General features: G+C 44.6%; 1 protein-coding gene across 1 annotated transcript in view; it reads left to right on the top strand.

Annotated features, from left to right (window-relative positions):
- Nucleotides 1-18,498, top strand: part of lrrc1 (leucine rich repeat containing 1) — an 82,340-nt gene that overhangs the window by 25,801 nt on the left and 38,041 nt on the right. The window contains exons 5-8 of the mRNA XM_063191361.1: nucleotides 9,627-9,683; nucleotides 11,374-11,437; nucleotides 12,856-12,930; nucleotides 17,402-17,546. Coding sequence (XP_063047431.1) covers nucleotides 9,627-9,683; nucleotides 11,374-11,437; nucleotides 12,856-12,930; nucleotides 17,402-17,546 — 341 coding nt within the window. The remainder of the gene's footprint in view (nucleotides 1-9,626; nucleotides 9,684-11,373; nucleotides 11,438-12,855; nucleotides 12,931-17,401; nucleotides 17,547-18,498) is intronic.

Raw genomic sequence — 18,498 nt, 5'->3', positions numbered from 1 at the left:
TTGCTGGTCGTTGGCCATTGTGTCTGTGGTTGTTTGTTAGTTTGAGGCTCCAGCATGTTCCATACAGAGTCGGTGTGTCAGTGACGGCATGTATGTTGGCAGTTGTTACATTACACTTAGCTGACGCTTTAATCCAAAGTGACGTACAGTTATTTACAGGGTATTGGTTACAGTCCCTGGAGGAGTGTGGGGTCAGCTGAGCGGAGAATCGTAAACATAGAACATAGAAAAAAAAACCAAAATATTCATATGCGTCACGCTTGCTTCAAGCTTGATTTGTTGATGTGAATGGAGACTAGTAAGTTGATTTGCTCTCTCCTCTCTTTTACGGTCAAGCGTACTCCTTTAATTTAATCGCTTAATTTAAAGGCTAAATCTAATTTGAGGGTGTTCCACTGGGACAAGTTAAGGTTGAATTGGAGGGAGTGGCTAGCTCTTGAGGACCTGGCAGTGCGCCGCACAGGGATGTCTCTCGTCATGGTCCACTCGTCTATCAGCTGCTGTTTCCCCTCTCTCTCTCTCTCTCTCTCTCTCTCTCTCTCTCTCTCTCTCTCTCTCTCTCTCTCTCTGTCTCTGTCTCTGTCTCTGTCTCTGTCTCTGTCTCTCTCTCTCTCTCTCTGTCTCTGTCTGTTCTGTATGTGTATGTTTCCTTGACCCCCTTGGGTTAATTTCCTCTGCAATTTCCTCTCTGCTCCTTCTTACTTTTTTGGTCCCTCTTCACTCAGTGTTGTGTATGTCTCTATGTATTCATGCTCAGCCAGGCAGCCAGACTCTTGTTCATCCCAATTCAGTGATTTTTTTTTTGGTGTTGAGGATGATGAGTGGAGCAGAGCATTGTAAGCATTGAGAGTAAATAGAATGGAGGCCAAAATTCTATTTCATTGTTGAAGCCAAGTTGGAGCCAAGGTTGGACCCAAAAAGACCAAAAAATGGCCAAATCCCATTCATTCCTATGAGAGACATAAAACCCTGTATCTCCCTTAAATGCCTCTCCAGGGGGATAATTTTTCGCTGAACTAGTAGGTCCCCTTGCTCTCCAACTTACCAGGGTGGTGATTTTTTGTGGTGATGTTTTATTTTAGAGAGATATTAAAAGTTAAATTGACCAATGAGCATCAGAACATGGTTTGATTGACCGTTAGAAGTCTTGTTGTTGTCCAATCAGCACCTGCGTTTGGCGTTGCTAAGGTGGAATGTAAGTTGGAATGTTCCCAAATCTGGCTTCAAAGCGTTGAATGGCAAATAGCGTTGATTTGGCGTCCATTCTATTTACTGTCAATGATTGTAAGTGTGCAGAGAGCACCCTGACTAACTGCCGTTCCTCTGCAAATTTTGAATTTGAATTTTAGAACTCTGATGTTCAAATTCTGGCCTAGTCTTGCCTGCATTATCAAACCAACAGAACTTGTCCATGCTGCCATGACTGTTGGTAATTTTCTTTTCTTATAATGCTCACATTAAAGGGCAACACCACTTTCTCTTTGTTCTATTGGAATGTGGTCTAGTTAATAACAGTAATCCAATATACAGCACAGTGCATTGGCTTTGTTTTGTGTGTTTGTTTGTTTTTTTTGTTTTTTACTGTAGTGCTCTTTTACTGTAGTGTTTTCCATACTCAGAGGTCTAAACGGTCTGCAAAAGCATTTAATTTGGTGATGAAAAACTGTGCAGATACCTTAATTGCTCTAGCCATCACAAGATGAGATGGCTACTAGCCTAGTAGCAGCACATGTGCTGCCACCACAGCATTGCTGACTCAGAGACTCCGCCCATCCCCCATGACGACGATGATGATGATGATGTGTGTGTTTCTGTGCTGTGAAGCGGGCAGTGTTGCCAGATTGGGCGGGTGCCCGTCCAATTGGGCTACTTGAGATAAGCATCTGCGGGTAAAAACGGGAAAAAATGGCCATTTGTTTTTTTTTTTTCAGTCGTTTTGGGCCCAGAGAAGTCAATGTAATTTGTTGAATTTGGGCGGAATTTTGCGCATTTTGGCAGTTTTTGAGAAGCTTTTGGGTGGGATTTGGTCAGACACATCTGGCAACACTGGAAAGGGTAGGGATTGTAGGCCTCGTCTGGCTGTGCAGAGAGGTTTATATGTCAGCAGCACAGATGGCCCCTTCCATAGGGCCACATAGGGCTTACATTTTTCACAACTGTGATGTTGTCTAATAAGAAGATTAAGGGGTTGAAGGTTTTGGTGCCAGGGTTAGCATCGCACAGCGGTAGTTTGACCATGACACTGATTGCCGCTGCTTTGATTAGCTGCCCTCTTCTGTCTCGAGTGGTGTGACTGTCCATAGATGTATAGAGAACGTAACGAGACAGGTAGTGGTGTGAAAAGTGTCAAATTGTTTTTAAGTCACCGCTTGCGGTGATTTGTAACACGTTTAGTCACAGAAGGTCACTTCTCTGCAGCATGAATAATGTAGTGCGCAAGAGGGGAAGAAAAACATCAGATTGGCGAAAGTCGATTAACCCCGTGTCCGATATGGTGTGGATGTCTTTTGGGTGGCATTGGGATCACATCAAAGACTTTTCCTTATCCTCTACTTCTTAATACGTGACTGTGGCCTCACTGTGTTGTGTTGTGTTGTGACTTGTGCTTTATGTCTTAATCGAGTGTGACATAACTGTGCGTCTGCATATGTGTAGTGTGTGGTGTTGTATAACGTATTGCTCTGCGGTGGGTTGTGTGTCTGTGTTGTTCTAGTGCTGTGTTTAGTTGTGTTGTCTGGTGTTGTGTTGTTCCGGTGTGTCTTGTGCCAGCATTGTTTCAGTATTATATTGTGTTGTATAACCGTATTGTCTTGAGTTGTGTTGTGTGTCTGTGTTGTCTTGTGTCGTGTTGTTTCGTCTTGTGCCATGCTGTTTTGTGTTGTGCTGTGTTGTTTTCAGTATTGTGTTGTGTCTGTGTTGTTCTTGTGCTGTGTAGTGTTGTCTTCTGGTGTCATGTTGTCTTGCTGTGTTGTCTTGTTTTGTTGTGTTCTAGTGTTGTGTTGTTCCAGTGTTGTGTTGTGTGAGCTCATTGTTTCAGTACTGTGTTGTGCTGTCTTGTGCGAGCGTTGTTTCCATATTGTGTTGTCTGTTGTTGTAGTGCTGTGTATTGTTGTCTTGTGTTGTGCACGCTCGTTGTTTCATTGCCGTGTTATGTTGTGTTGTGTGAGTTATTTCTCTACTGTGTTGTGTTGGGGGTGGGCCAGCTGTGGATTTACAGTAGTGTCAGGGCAGTCAAGTTATCCCGTCACTGAGGACGTATTATTTATGGCAGTCAAGTTATCCCGTCGGTCGGTGAGGACGTATTACTTATGGCTGTAGAGCACATATCACTCCTCTAATCCCCTACACTACACAGTGCTGTGAGTCCCACGTCGCTCATAGCCTTGACATTCAGTTGCGCATTCTTTGCCTTTCATTTCCGGCTTTAGGCCCTAATCACAGATCTGAGTTGTAATGATGTCGGCATGAAGAGGGCCTTTTGCCTCCTGATCGCAACTGCAGATTATTTGGTAGTTATGTTAATGCCATCTTCGTCCTGTTATGCCACCTTGTGTTTCTTTTTGTAAATGTCGTCAAGACTATCATCTTGTTTGCAATCATAATAAAACCACTGAAAGAATTCACTCAAACACAGTTTGTGTCGGTTTTGCGTGTCACAGGAAATTGGCATGCCTGAATGTAAACCGTCGACTTTAAAGGGGCATTCCACCGGTGGAGACATGAATATATATTGAAAGTAGGTTATATATGTAGTAGAATAGTAGCATACATTTCTAATTTGGTGCCTTCTAGGCCGAGAAAAGGCAGAAAATGACTTTTAAGTGTTTGTGGATTTGTGACAACAATCCCCATAATGCATAGCAATGCTCAAGTTCCACAGGCCACACCCAGGCAGCTCTGCCAGTGACTTACTGGAGCCTCAATGCCAGTGATTTCAAAAGCACTGGCTCACTGATCTGTGATAGGTCTGTCAGCGCATTATGTCCAACCCCCTATGGGCGGGGTTGAAAGGGTGGGAAAAAGGCTTGTAGTCTCAACAGAAATCCACCTCTCTTACACTTCCTCATACAATGATGCAAAATGACGATTCTTACATCATTGTAGGAGGAAGTGTTAAGAGGTGAATACGGATTTCTCCTGTCTCAGGGGGAATAGAGAGAGTGTTGCACGACCATTCAAAAGTATGACTGGGTGTCTAGCAATGGAAAGGTTAATGCAAATGGGTGGAGTGTCCCTTTAAGAGTGTTTGAACAACACACTGGAGACACTGAAACACTATTTCTAATATTAAATGTCATGGCATAGATCAGATGGCAGCTTGCAGATTTGTTGCAAAGTCGCTTGCCTCTACTTTGTGGAGCGGCTTGGCATCCGTCAGTAGGTCACGGCCACTACAGTAGAGATGATGGCTCAGCACTATCCAGCCAGTTGGAATGTTTTTGTTAATGCTTTAGTAACACTTTATAATCTGGGCCTTAAATGTACTTTTTTTTCTTCACCAGCCAAAATGGGTAGTTGGTGTTAGTCTTACTAGCCAACCACACACTCACTCATTGCTAGTAACCTTTCTTTTCTACCAGCCAAACTGAATTTTCACCAGCATTTGGCTGGTGGGGTGTTAATTTAGATCCCTTTTTATAATAATGGATGCATTAAAAGCTCTATGAAGAATTAGTAAATAATTAACCAATGATGAACAAAACATTTAACAAATGTTTTTTTTTTATGTTTCATGAATGCTATATAAAATATGTACAGATAATAGTTTCAAGATTTTACAAACCTTTTAACAGTATTTTTAAAAAATAATTTACATTTTATTTATTGAAAATTTTGATTATTTGTAATTCATTTACAAAAAAAAAATAATATTATTATAACATATCCCACTCAAAACATTTCCCACACAAAAGTGTGTTAATGTTTTGAGCGGCATGGCGTCCGTCAGTAGGTCAGGGCTAGTAGCGATGGCTCAGCGATATCCAGGCCAGTTGGAATGTTTTTGTTAATGCTGTTTGTCCACAGCCAACTGAGCCGCTCGCTCTCTCTCCGCTTGAGCCAGAACTCGTTCCAACCCGGGGGAAAAAAAAAGAAAAACGTGTCTCTGTCTAAAACCATTATGTAACATTATGTGAAGGCAATCCAGGACAGAGTTCTCAACGGGTCGGGTCAGCCCGACAAACCCGACGGGCCCCTTGGGTTCGGGCCGGGTTCGGGTCGAAAATATAAGCATATGGCTCGGGTCGGTTCGGTCCGCGGGCTCAATCTTTTCCGCCCAGTGAAAAAAAAAAAAAATCAGTTCTGCTGTTTACCGTGAATCATGGCGAATTTCCCCCTGATGGGTCAGTAAAGCTAGGCCTATCTATCTAAATATATGTAGGCCTGCGTAACGGAGGTCTGGCAGGCTGCTGCATGCAACGTTGCGCGCAGTGCTTCATTTGTAAATCACAAGGTACCGGAATGCAAAACAAACATGACATCACAGCGATGATGAGTTGGACATAGGTCCCTGAACGCACAGAAAAACTACACTGGCTACAATTACGCAAACGAATAAAAACGGGGGAAAAAATCTTAGATGCAATTTTAACGACATTGAGTCCCATGTCAGCTCATGGAACCATACTTTTGTTTCTTAATACAAGGGACGGTTGGCAATCCAATGGCTAGGCCTATTTTAAACAACAGCCATAGTAGCCTATTAAATGCTGTAATGACAACAACCAATATTTTTAGTTTGATCGCTAACTTTATGCTTAGTAGTCTCAGCAAATGCAGTGCATGAAAACTATGCTTATGAGGTGAAACGAAGCCGAAGTGGTCTTCTATGGAAAGGACAATGGCTTTCCAATAAGGCTATCCTTTCCCCGTATTCACACAACGTTGGCATATGCGTATTAAACGTTAAATCCACGCTTTGTTGGCGACTTTGTTGCATATAATTTGGCTAATCCGCATGTGCTGTTGCGATATGCCACTTCACTAGCCTATTTAGGCTAAATGGCTCGTGCACCGATGGTAAGCGAGCGGCAGCGAAGACGGCGATTTTTCCGGTAGACTTGACTTTTCACACTGACTGTCTGCTCGCGCTTCGGTCTGGTTGAAAATCCCCCCAGCCAATGTTTTATTTGGAGCGTGTAGGCCCTGTTTGAATGAAATATCACATTGTCTTTGCTGTTTTCGTGCTGTTTTCGACTTGTAAGCAACTGTCGGGAAGGAAAGGCGCGCACACACATGGGAGCGCTCGCCAGCCGAGGAAGATCTCACCTAGGCTATCAGTCTTTTTTGCTACATGGCTTATCTATGCATCAACCGTAGCCCAGGTGCCACTAGAAATTAGTAGGCTATGTCCAAAACCTTGTGTGCCGACCAAAATTTGATGAAACTTTTAAACAATGTTTGGCACAGCCAGGCTTTCCATCTCATCCGCGCATATGAACAAACAAGGAGGGAGGGGCAACTTCACGTAGCCTACATTTAATCAGACACTCGGGATGGAAATGTAGTAAGCCCACATTTAGAAGTCAAAACAAAAGGTGGATAGATTGTTGTTGCCGTGAAGCATGAGGGGTTATTGAAATCGCGCTGTGGATGATTCTGCTTAAATAGCAAGAACGTAGGCCTAAGTTTCCCAATTTTATATTATGTTTCTATTGTGGAAAATATCTTTTCACTCATTTACTGCACATAAGTGCCCTTAAAGACCCACCACAACCCGTCATTCTCCATAGGATAACGTGGGGAAACTCGACCCCCGACTTCGGGCCTCGGGCCGGGTTCGGTTAGATAATTCCAGTGATGTGTCGGGTAACATCGGGCTCGGGCTTTAAAAGCCACGGGCCGGGTAGGGTCGGGTTGACATTTTCAGGCCCGTTGAGAACTCTAATCCAGGATGTCAATCCAAATGAGAAAGTAACACGTGCGCACACCGCGCACACACACACACACACACACACACACACACACACGCACACGCACACGCACACCCTCACACACACACACACACACACCCTCACACACACACCCTCACACACACACACACACACACACACACACACACACACACACACACACACACACACACACACACACACACACACACACACACACACACACACCACTTTCTGCCAAAGCTTCGTTTTTCTGTCCTCATCTCATGAATAATAAAGTCAGTGCTGGTCCCTTGGTGTCACAACTGATTGTGGTCCATTTAATCATGGGGTCATTTCACGTGAAATCGGACACTTTGGGACCCGACCGACACAGATTTCAATCATACTTGCTGTGCCTGTTCAGTAGCAAGGTAGCACCCCAGAACTGCATTTGTGTGAATCTCGGACATCTTTTTGTGACTTACACTGACTGATATAATCAAGGCTGAATGTATAGTGTCCTACCCTCATATGTAAACCTTTGCTAGTCTGTTTCTTCCTTAATACTGGTGTCAGATTCACACAAATACAGTTCTGGGGTGCTGCCTTGCTACTAAACAGGCACAGCAAGTATGATTGAAATCCGGGTCGGTCGGGTCCCAGAGTGTCTGATTTCACGCGAAATGACCCCAGTCCAAACCTGATTAAGGTATAGGTTTCTGTGGATCCACACCATGCTCTGAAATCAATGCAAAATGACACCTGTGTTTCTCCCCACCCCTTCCAGAACAATCTATCCCAGTGCTTTTCAACACTAGGGGTTGGGACCCCATTTGGGGTCACCTGGAATTAAAAAAAAAAGGATACTGATAAATATTACAGAGCTGACCAGTGACGAATATAAACATGGGGTTGTATTAGGGTAAATCAAAGTGCATTCAGTAAAAAAAAAACAGCATAGCAGGCTAGTGTAACCATTTTACATCCACTGGAAGGGACTATTTTACTGTCTCTTTCTGACCGTGACTGCAAGAGATTATTTAATTTCCTATTTGTCATGCGCCTGATTCCAACAACTCTGTAGATAGAGTTACCCTATCCATAGCCCTACCTGGGAGATAATTGCAAACGGGAAATAAGTGGGGACAACGGCCTCCGAGGTCAAGCGGTTCGATTAAGTTTATGTCTTGGGCCTCCACCTCGCCATTATCTCGCCAACCAGTCACCTCGTCTGCCATCATGTCTTGCGTAACCTTAGTGAAGAAATACATAGCAGTTGCTGATTGGCAAACTGGATTCATTAGTGTTAAAATTAGGCCAATCACCTGGTTGGATTGGACAGGTGAAACCAGGTAACTAATGAACACTCCAGTTTGTCCATCACTGGCGGCGGCTCTCTAGGTCCTCCATACATCTTTTCTACTCGCTGGTACTCTGGGCTCCGGCGTCCTTCTTGAGCATGTCCACAGTGTGGGACGTCCTCTAAACCGGCACCCGTGCAACGGTTCCCACAGCACCAGTTTGCTGGCTGGCAGTTGCAGGTGCCTTTTGCAGCGTCCTGCAAGTCTCATTCTACTTACAGTAATCTTCTCTCTCACCCCTTGGTATTCCCTCATACAGGCTGGTTGAAGACTTATTGTCTGCTGAAAAGACATTTTTCTCATTCTCGTTTGCACTCTTCGAGTTGTCGCCATTACTGATTGCAGTAGACTGAACAGGCAGTTACTGAAATGGTAGGAAGGCTTGGTTGTGGTATTAAAAGCGCCTCTCTTGCACTGTCACTGACTGATGTTAATTTTATGCAGAGATGATGGATCAGTTTTTGGTGCTGGTTGGTTGCATGTGTGCGAATACTTTTAAAAGCAGAGAATAACAAGCAAAATAAAAACACTATTGTGACGGGTGCGTTTCATCTCCCTAAAACTGATATTTTAAAAAGAGATTTCTAAGACTCTGTTTTCATATAAACCGGGCCTAAACGGATTTTTGTACAGAAATATCCATACGTATAAACTCTCTGTATCTCTATCTCTCTCTCTCTCTCTCTCTCTCCGTGTCTCTCTCTCTCTCTCTTTCTCTCTGGGCCTGGTTAGGGTCTTAAGAGATGTGCTCACATCATCCATCCACGGCTTTACAGGTCTTTCTTAAAATGTTAATGGAATACACCATGAACATTACAATGTGAACCATACATGCATTGACACCGAAATCGTCTTGTTTATTATTATTTGTGCAATATTTAAATTTTGGCAGTTCTCTGACTTGGTATAAATGTTACCTGGGGGCGGGGCCTATACTAAGAAGCTGACTCAGGGGTAAAGCAGGTTAAGTAAAGAGGTAAATCATCTAATAGAAGGGCCTGGCGACTTAATTTTCTTAATAAGGCTCTTCTATTAGATGATTTACCTCTTTACTTAACCTGCTTTACCCCTGAGTCAGCTTCTTAGTATAGCCGTCCCAGGTCTTTTTATTTATCTTGAGCCGGGGTGTTGTGTTGTCAGCAGCACAGCACAGCTCAGGTCGCTCCTATGCTACAAAGCTGGTTAAGGATAAGTTAAGGTTTAGCTAAGAGGTAAACCATCTAATAGAAGAGCAAGAAAAGCTCTTGTATTAGATGATTTACCTCTTAAATGAACCTTAACTTATCCTGAACTAGCTCAGGTCAGCTCCTCAGGTCCTCAGGTCCTCAGGTCCGTGTCCAAGTAACCCTTAACTAAACCCATGTCCTCATCTCCTCTCTGTCCCTCTCTACAGCCTGTGTAACCTGGTATCACTGGAACTCCGAGAGAATCTCTTGACATATTTACCAGAGTGAGTACATTATTACAGACTTGTGCGTGTGTGTGTGTGTGTGTGTGTGTGTGTGTGTGTGTGTGTGTGTGTGTGTGTGTGTGTGTGTGTGTGTGTGTGTGTGTGTGTGTGTGTGTGTGTGTGTGTGCGCGCGCGTGTGTGCATGTGTGTGTGTGTGTGTGTGTGTGCGTGTGCATGTGCATGTGTGTGTGAATGCAGAAGTGTATATGCTTGTGTGCGTGCGCGAAGTATGTGTGCAGTGCACTCACCTGTATGTGTGTGTGCGCACATACTTGTGCATGCATGTGTGTTTAGACGCACAAGTGTATAAGCATGTGTCCGTGTCCGTGCATGCGTGCATTTGTGCGTTTGTGTCTGAGTTCAGTGTGTGTCTGGATCAGGGGTGTCAAACTCAAATTTACAGCGGGTCAAAATAAAATTCTGGACTGAAGTTGCTGGCCGAACTCGATATTTATTTAAAACAATGCACAAAAATTTTGTGTGCATGCACTTACAGTAATACTCAGTTACATTTCACATGCTTTCCCATCATATATGGTAGTTCAAATATGACTGCACATATTGTGTTGCATAAGAGTATGAGCTGTTTCATTGGCCTGGACCCACTCATATTCCTGCGACACACCAAATTTCATGTTCAAGTCTTGTTATGCTATACATTAATGGCGTATGTGGGCCAACTGCAATACACATTTGAAATAATCTTGCGGGCAAAATAATTTATTTAATAAAATGACTCAGTGGGCCAGATTTGCCCCCCCCCCCCGGGCCTGAGTTTGACATCCCTGAGGCCTCTACTAAGAAGCTGGTTCAGGAGTAAAGCAGGTTAGGTTAAGAGGTAAATCATCTAATAGAAGAGCATGGAGTCCTCATGGCCCAACCATGACTTACTTGGCTGGGTACTGGACTGCTACGCGGGCGATTCCAGACCTGGGTCACTTTTCTGATCCTCCCCTGTCTCTTTCCCACTCATTTCCCACTCTTCACTGTCTTGTGTAAATCAAGATGAAAATCCCCCTCCCCCCTGGTTTAGTCCTAAATCAGCATCTTAGTATAGGCCCCTGGTCTGGACGAACAGGTACTGTACATCATCGCTCTTCCTGTCAAGAGAGGCCTCCTCCAGGCATGTCAGCTATGTGTGTAAAATGGTGCCAAGGTGTCCACAGGCTTCCCACCTGTTTCCACCTCGCCACACTGATGCTTTTTTATTTAACCCATTTTAGATTTTAGCCTGATGCTGCGTATACTGTACGTTGTTTGACCTTTGGTGCCTGGAGCAACATATACGCTGCATTCAGGCTCTTGAGATTTGAGCTTTTTAAAAATTAAAAATGTGCGTATGTTGGAGCTGAATGAATGCATTTCAATGCAAGTTGAGGCTCCTAGCTTTTGAATGCAACTTATTTCATGATTTGATGTGTTTCGGAGGCTGAGATATTTAGGTTTTAATAGGCAGAGGGCACCTTTTCCCAAAAAGGGCTTAGGCATTCAGCAGGTGTTTTTTTGTAGGTGCCTTAGGCTAAATGGGTTATATGGCAATCCACATTTTTATTATTATTATTTATTTATCTAAATGGCCATTCACTTCTCCCAACTCTGCAGCAGGCATACCACATGTCATGCCGTGTTGAAGTCACCCAAGTGTGTATATCTATATGTGAGCAAAGAATGTTTGTCATTGTTTACCCAGGTCTCTGTCAAATCTTGGTAAACTTGAAGAACTGGATCTAGGGAACAACGAACTCTATAATCTGGTGAGTGCCATTTGTTTTCCCCTGTGACGTACTGTAGTGCAGGTTTTGTAAAGTAGCAGGTTGTTTGTTATTTAACATATTGTAGTGTAGGGCTTGCTATTGTTAAGTGACAGGATGTATGTTACTGAATGTATTGTACTGTAGGGTTTGCTGTTGTAAAGTGGCAGGGATGTGTGTTATTTGACTGCTCTTCAAAGAGTACCTGTGGAATTGGGAGGCATGTGTCTTGTCGGAAACTACCACTCTCCATCTCTGTCTCTCTCTCTGCCTATGTCTCTCTCTCTCTCTGTCTCTGCTTATGTCTCTCTCTCTCTCTCTCTCTCTCTCTAACTATCTATCTATCCGTCTCTCTCTTGCTCACTGTTGCTCTCTCTCTCTCTCTCTCTCTCTCTCTCTCTCTCTCTCATATCACCTACTCTTCTCTCTCTCTCTCTCTCTCTCTCTCTCTCTCTCTCTCTCTCTCTCTCTCTCTCTCTCTCTCTCTCTCACTGTTGCTCTCTCTCTCTCTCTCTCTCTCTCTCTCTCTCTCTCTCTCTCTTTCTCTATCCGTCTCTCTCTCTGTCTCTCTCTCTGTCTCTCTCTCTCCCCCTCTCCCTCCCCCCCCTCTCTCTGGGCCTGGTTAGTGTTGGGAGTGAGTAATGGGGGAATGTGTGCGTGGTCCATGATGCCTGTTGGGCTCCACATTCCTGCTGACGTTGGTACCAGTAGTCACCTGGTGCCGCCGTGATAGCCCTGGATATATCTCTCTCTCTCTCTCTCTCTCTCTCTCTCTCTCTCTCTCTCTCTCTCTCTCTCTCTCTCTCTCTCTCTCTCTCTCTCTCTCTCTCTCTCTCTCTCCTCTCTCTCTCTCTCTCTCTCTCTCTCTTTTGCTCTCGCTCTCTCTCCGACTCTCTCTCGCACTCTCTCTGCTTCTCTCTCTCTCGCGCGCGGGCGCTNTCTCTCTCTCTCTGCCTCTCTCTCTCTCTCTCCCTCTCTCTCTCTCTCTCTCTCTCTCTCTCTCTCTCTCCCTCTGTGCCCCCGCTTCTCTCTCTCACACTCTCTCCCTCTCTCTTTCTCTTTGTTGCCCCCCTTCGCTCTCTCTCTCTCTCTCTCTCTCTCTCTCTATCTGCACCCCCTCGTCCTCTCTTTCTCCCTCACTTTCTATCTTTCTCTCTTTCTCTCTTTCTCTGTGCCTCTCTGTCTCTCTCTCCCTGTCTCTCTCTCTCTCTCTCTCTCTCTCTCTCTGTGTCTCTGTCTCTCTCTCTCTGTGTTTCTGTCTCTCTCTCTCTCTCTCTCTTTCTCTGTGCCTCTCTCTCTCTCTCTCTCTCGGCCTCTCTCTCTCTCTCTCTCTCTCTCTCTCTCTCTCTGCACCCCCCCCCTTCTCTGATACTGACCAGTGTCCTGTCTCTCTCTCCCTCTCTCTCCCCTTCTGCCTGTAGCCAGAGACAATAGGATGTCTTGTCAGCCTGAAAGACCTGTGGCTGGACGGGAACCAGTTGGCTGAAATTCCAGCGGTAAGAAATGCCTGCAATGCTGCTGCTGCTGTGAGGTCATCGGTGTGTGTGTTTGTGTGTGGACAGTGTGTGTGTGTGTGTGTGTATGTGTGTTAGTACACTGTGTGTGTGTGCACGCCAAAGGAGGTATTGGTGTGGGTGTAGTGTGTGTGCCAGAGTGGGTTGAAGTGCAGTGATAAATATGAAATGTGGTCATGGTTATTTTCTCGGCCCTGAAGCTGTAGCATGCTCTCCTGAAGTACGCCAAAGACCTGTCGCATCCCACGCATTTTCTAATATTTCATACTGTATATCTCTGATGCCAGAAGATGGAATTTCATCCAAAATCTCAGAAAGTCTTGCACATATCTGGTCTACTTTTGGGGGTTTTGGTTACGAGCCTGAGTGAAAGCTGTGTAAAAATTCACAAGATATTGCCATCCAATCCATGCATCGCAGCATAATGAAATTCTAAGTCTGCTCATTCCACTCCGTTAACAAAATTGTAATTATCACTTTAGTAATAATCATTATACCTCGTATTTAAATAGCACATCATACACTTAGATTACACTTACGTTACACTTAGCTGATACTTTTGGCATTTCCTTTGGATTTCCTGTTTTTTACAATGTCCCGTTTGTCCACGGCACCTCCTTCAGTACCTCCGCGACCCCCCCCCTACGCGCCATCACCCCCAGTTTGGGAACTACTGCCCTAGCCATTCCACCACGGTTGATATACAGTGCCCGTACACAGCAGCCAAGGTCACATGAAGCCATTGCTGAGCCACAGTGGTGATGTCTCCAAACAGATACATGTTATCTATAGGGATGCACAGATACCACTTTTTTGGAAACCGATACAAGTACGAGTACATTAATGTTTGTACTTGCCGATACAGAGTACAGATACCGATACCTTTTACCACCAAAATACAATGAAAATAAATGAAAAATGAAAATAATTTAAAAAAAAATCCACCTGTGATATTTTTATTGTCCATTTCCATGTAGATTTAAATGTTAGTGAATGTATGAGGTGGCACTTTTTTCCATGCTGCTTTCAAGTCCACAGAACGTGACAAGATTTTGCATTTTTTTTGTGTAATAGCAGCATCGTTTTTGGTATCGGCAAGTGCTTGACGAGTACGAGTACGAGTATAATGAGCAGTATCGGGAGTCGACCGATACCAGTATTGGTATCGGTGCATCCCTAGATGTCTCCAAACAGATACATGTTATCAAGTCCCTAGCCATTACCCCACGGCTGATATAGTGCCGGTAGTACAAGGCGCCCAAGGTCACTTTCTGGATAGAGAAGTAAATACATGACAACATGAAGCCATTGCTGAGCTACCGTGGGAAATTAATGTCTACAAACGGATATAGTACTTAAACTGCAGAGTCAGGAACGACATGGCCATTGGGGTGTGAACAATCAATATCCCCCATTAGCCGCTGGAAGAGGTGCGTGTGTGTGTGTGCGTCCGTGTGTGCGTCCGTGTGTGCGTCCGTGTGTGTGTCCGTGTGTGTGTGTGCGTCTGTGTGTGTGCGTCTGTGTGTGTGTGTGTCTGTGTCTGTGTGTGCGCGTCTGTGTGTGTGCGTCTGTGTGTGTGCGTCTGTGTGTGTGCGTCTGTGTGTGTGCGTGCGTGTGTGTGCGTCCGTGTGTGTGCGTCCGTGTGTGCGTCCGTGTGTGCGTCCGTGTGTGTGTCCGTGTGTGTGTGTCCGTGCGTGTGTGTGTGGGGGGCTGGGGGGAAATGGAGAGAGGGGGCGAGGGCATGTGAGGATGATGTATGTTGATGATTGTCTAATGTATAGTACTCTCCACACACACACTCACACTCACACTCACACACACACACACACACACACACACACAGACACACACACACACACACACACACATTGTTGTGCAAGTACCGTATGTACAGTATGTCGAGCCTACATTTTAGATGCAAAGATGTGCAGCGTTGTGCAAAAGGCTTGACAGCCCTGTTTTAGCAAATGATAACATGACAACATACGTGACTGCAAATACACTATTACCATTTACTTGGTATTCACGATCGATATTAGAATTTATTACCGTACAGTATGTGCACATGGACAAAGAACTCAGGTGATAGGTCTGACAATGACCCGTTGACCTTGTGTAATTTGCAATGCAGATTTAATGTGTTGAAATCAGCTATTCGGGCTAATACTATTTCAGGGTTGTTAATGTGCAAGAAATATGCAGGCAGGTTTCTGTTCACTGTGCTTGCAGTGTTGCAGTAATGTTGTGACCTACTGATGCCTTTAACACATCTGTGGAAACGCTGACTGCACTGACCATCTGGCATAGCCGGCATTTACCGGTGGGCCCCACACCCTTGTGGGGCCCCTATTTACAGAAATGTAAACAAAATTGTGCATTTCTGAAAATAGGGGCCTATGAGGTTGCTGGGCCCACCGATGAGTCAGTTCTGCACCGCTAGTTATGAGGGGTCGCTTAAAGCCCAAAGCGCCCAGGCCCTATTTCTCTAATTATGAGGGGCCCCTTTAAGCCAAAAGTGCCCGGGCCCTATTTCTCTAATTATGAGGGGCCCCTTTAAGCCAAAAGTGCCCGGGCCCTATTTCTCTAATTATGAGGGGGCCCTTTAAGCCAAAAGTGCCTAGGCCCTATTTCTCTAATTAGGAGGGGGCCCCTTTAAGCCAAAAGTGCCCGGGCCCTATTTCTCTAATTATGAGGGGGCCCTTTAAGCCAAAAGTGCCTAGGCCCTATTTCTCTAATTATGAGGGGGCCCTTTAAGCCAAAAGTGCCTAGGCCCTATTTCTCTAATTATGAGGGGGCCCTTTAAGCCAAAGGTGCCCGGGCCCTGTTTCTCTAATTATGAGGGGGGGCCCTTTAAGCCAAAGGTGCCCGGGCCCTGTTTCTCTAATTATGAGGCAGACCTTTAAGCCAAAGGTGCCCGGGCCCTGTTTCTCTAATTATGAGGGGGCCCCTTTAAGCCAAAGGTGCCCGGGCCCTATTTCTCTAATTATGAGGGGGCCCCTTTAAGCCAAAGGTGCCCGGGCCCTATTTCTCAACTTATGAGGGGTCGCTTAAAGCCCAAAGCGCCCAGGCCCTATTTCTCCCCCAGTCCAGCCCTGATGGAAACGCTGACTCTTCTCAGTTGTGCTGTGGAGAATTACCATGCTGGGAAAAGCGTGTTCCCAATTTTACACTTTTGAAAAGGAATGTGATAATTAAAAACTTGTCTGCACTTTTCTGCATTTTTGGTCTCTTCCCATATGCTGATGCTAACAGAAGCTGTTTGTCTGGAAGATGTTGTTTTATTTAATTTGTACTGCACAGTTATATTTTTCTGTAAACGAGTGAAGTGCATTTGTATTTCTTTTATATTTTTTCCTCAAATAACAAATAAGCCTAAGAAATAATTAGATGATCATGGGCTGTATGTGCCAGAAATGTGTCCATGACTTGATGCCGTGTTTTTTTTAAGTAGAGTTAACTTTAATTATTCTCCAAGGAAATTAAGGTGTCCAGCAGCATACATAAATATAAAAATGCACAAATCCGGGTTAAAGACTCTTTGTGAGTGTGCTGTGCTGCAGGAGATATTAAACACATAGCACTTGCATGCATTAAAACATCTCTTTAAGGTGTTTTCTGTTATTTTTCAACCCTCTTTGCTCTGTGCTGTGCTGTTCTGCAGGAGATTTGCCAAATGTTTATATTGGGTCGTGTCTTACTGTCTTACTTTGTGAATGGGCTGTGCTGCAGCACACATAGCACAGACTTGCATACATTCATAAAAGTCCTCAAAGGTGTTTTTTGTTATTTTCAAAACTCTTAACGGGTTAGAACCCCTTTGCTCTATACTGTGTGTCTTACTGGGTTCAATACTCATTGTGAATGTGCTGTGTGTCTTTCTGGTTAAAACGTCTTTGCTCTGTGCTGTGCTGTGTGCTGTCTGTCTGACTGGGTTAAAACCTCTTTCCCCTGCTCTGTGTTGTGCTGCAGGAGATATTAAACCTGTTGCACACACTTGCATACATTTAAAACATCTCTCTAAGGTTTTTTTGTTATTGTTAAAGACTCTTTATGAATATGCTGTGTTGTGCTGCAAGAGATATTAAACCTGTAGCACACACTTGCATACATTTAAAACATTGTTAAAAACTCTTTGCTCTGTGATCTGTGTCTGACTGGGTTAAAAACTCTTTGCTCTGTGCTGTGCTGCAGGAGATATGAAACACAGACTAAAAGGTGTTTTTTGTTATTGTTAAAACCTCTTTGTTCTGTGCTGTGCTGTGTCTCTTACTGGGTTAAAACCTCTTTGCTCTGTTCTGTGGTGTGCTGTCTTACTGGTTTAAAACCTCTTTGCTCTGTGCTGTGTGGTGCTATGCTGTGGTGTTGTGCAGGAGGTTGGCCAGATGCAGACTAAAAGGTGTTTTTTGTTATTGTTAAAACTCTTTGCTCTGCTCTGTGCACTGCTGTACTGCAGGAGGTTGGCCAGATGCGTAGCCTGCTGTGCCTGGACGTGTCGGAGAACAAGTTAGAGCGCCTCCCAGAGGAGCTGAGCACGCTGCACTGCCTCTCTGACCTGCTGGTGTCCCAGAACCTCATCGACAAGCTGCCAGAAGGCATAGGTCAGTTACACTGTACGCTGTGTGAGTGTGAGTGTGTGCGTGTCTGTGTGCGTGTCTGTGTGCGTGTCTGTGTGCGTGTCTGTGTGCGTGTCTGTGTGCGTGTGTGTGTGCGTGTGTGTGCGCGCCTGTGTGTGTGTGCCTGTGTGTACGCGTGTGTGTATACTTGTTTGTGTGTGCTTTATATTCTCTCTCTCTCTTTCTCTCTCTCTCTCTCTCTCTCTGTATCTATTTATGAATGCCTGTTCCCATGTGTTACTGTGTACATCTCTCCTCTCAGCGCCACAGCACAGTATTGATAGTGGCAGCGAGTGTCCACTGCATGCTCTTGTTGCGTCCTGATTATACTGAATATGCATTGCATAACATATAGATAAAACGTATATGTCAGCACAGTGGGTGTGTGTGTGTAGAGGGGGTGTGTCTGTTGCGCGTGTGTGTTTGTGTTTGTGTAATTGCGAATCCTCTTACATGGCCTGCTTGCAAGTGTCAGGCTTCGTCTAATCTCCACGCAACTGACACGTGGCCAAGCCTGCCACTCTTCACTCTGTGAGTGGCTTCCAATATGCAGACTCCCATCCTCCCTTGCTCTAGTGGTGTGCATTGGCAATGCCCTCACGATTCGATTTGATTACGATTCGGGAGGTTTTAATTCCATTCCATTCAATTCTACGATGCATTGCAATGGATTACATTTCTACTGAAAGCAAAGCAAATGTTTCATCGGTCATGATGAGGCAATAGAAGCAGTCAGATACTGAGCAACATTTTATTGGCTGTTTTCTGTATCAGTCTTGCAGATTTCAATGCTTTGAAGTGCTTTTATTTAATTTAGCATTCATTTGCTCCTGAAATATCCACGGCAGTGATTGAAACTTAAAAAATCGATTCTGGACCTTGCTGCATTGAATTGAATCGTCCATGCCTCGCATTGCCGAATCGATTGTTGTTGACA

The sequence above is a fragment of the Engraulis encrasicolus genome, chromosome 24, assembly GCF_034702125.1.
Source record: "Engraulis encrasicolus isolate BLACKSEA-1 chromosome 24, IST_EnEncr_1.0, whole genome shotgun sequence".
Lineage (NCBI taxonomy): Eukaryota > Metazoa > Chordata > Actinopteri > Clupeiformes > Engraulidae > Engraulis > Engraulis encrasicolus.
The sequence above is the reverse complement of the archived record's forward strand: the minus strand, read 5'-3'. Positions and strand labels throughout refer to the sequence as shown.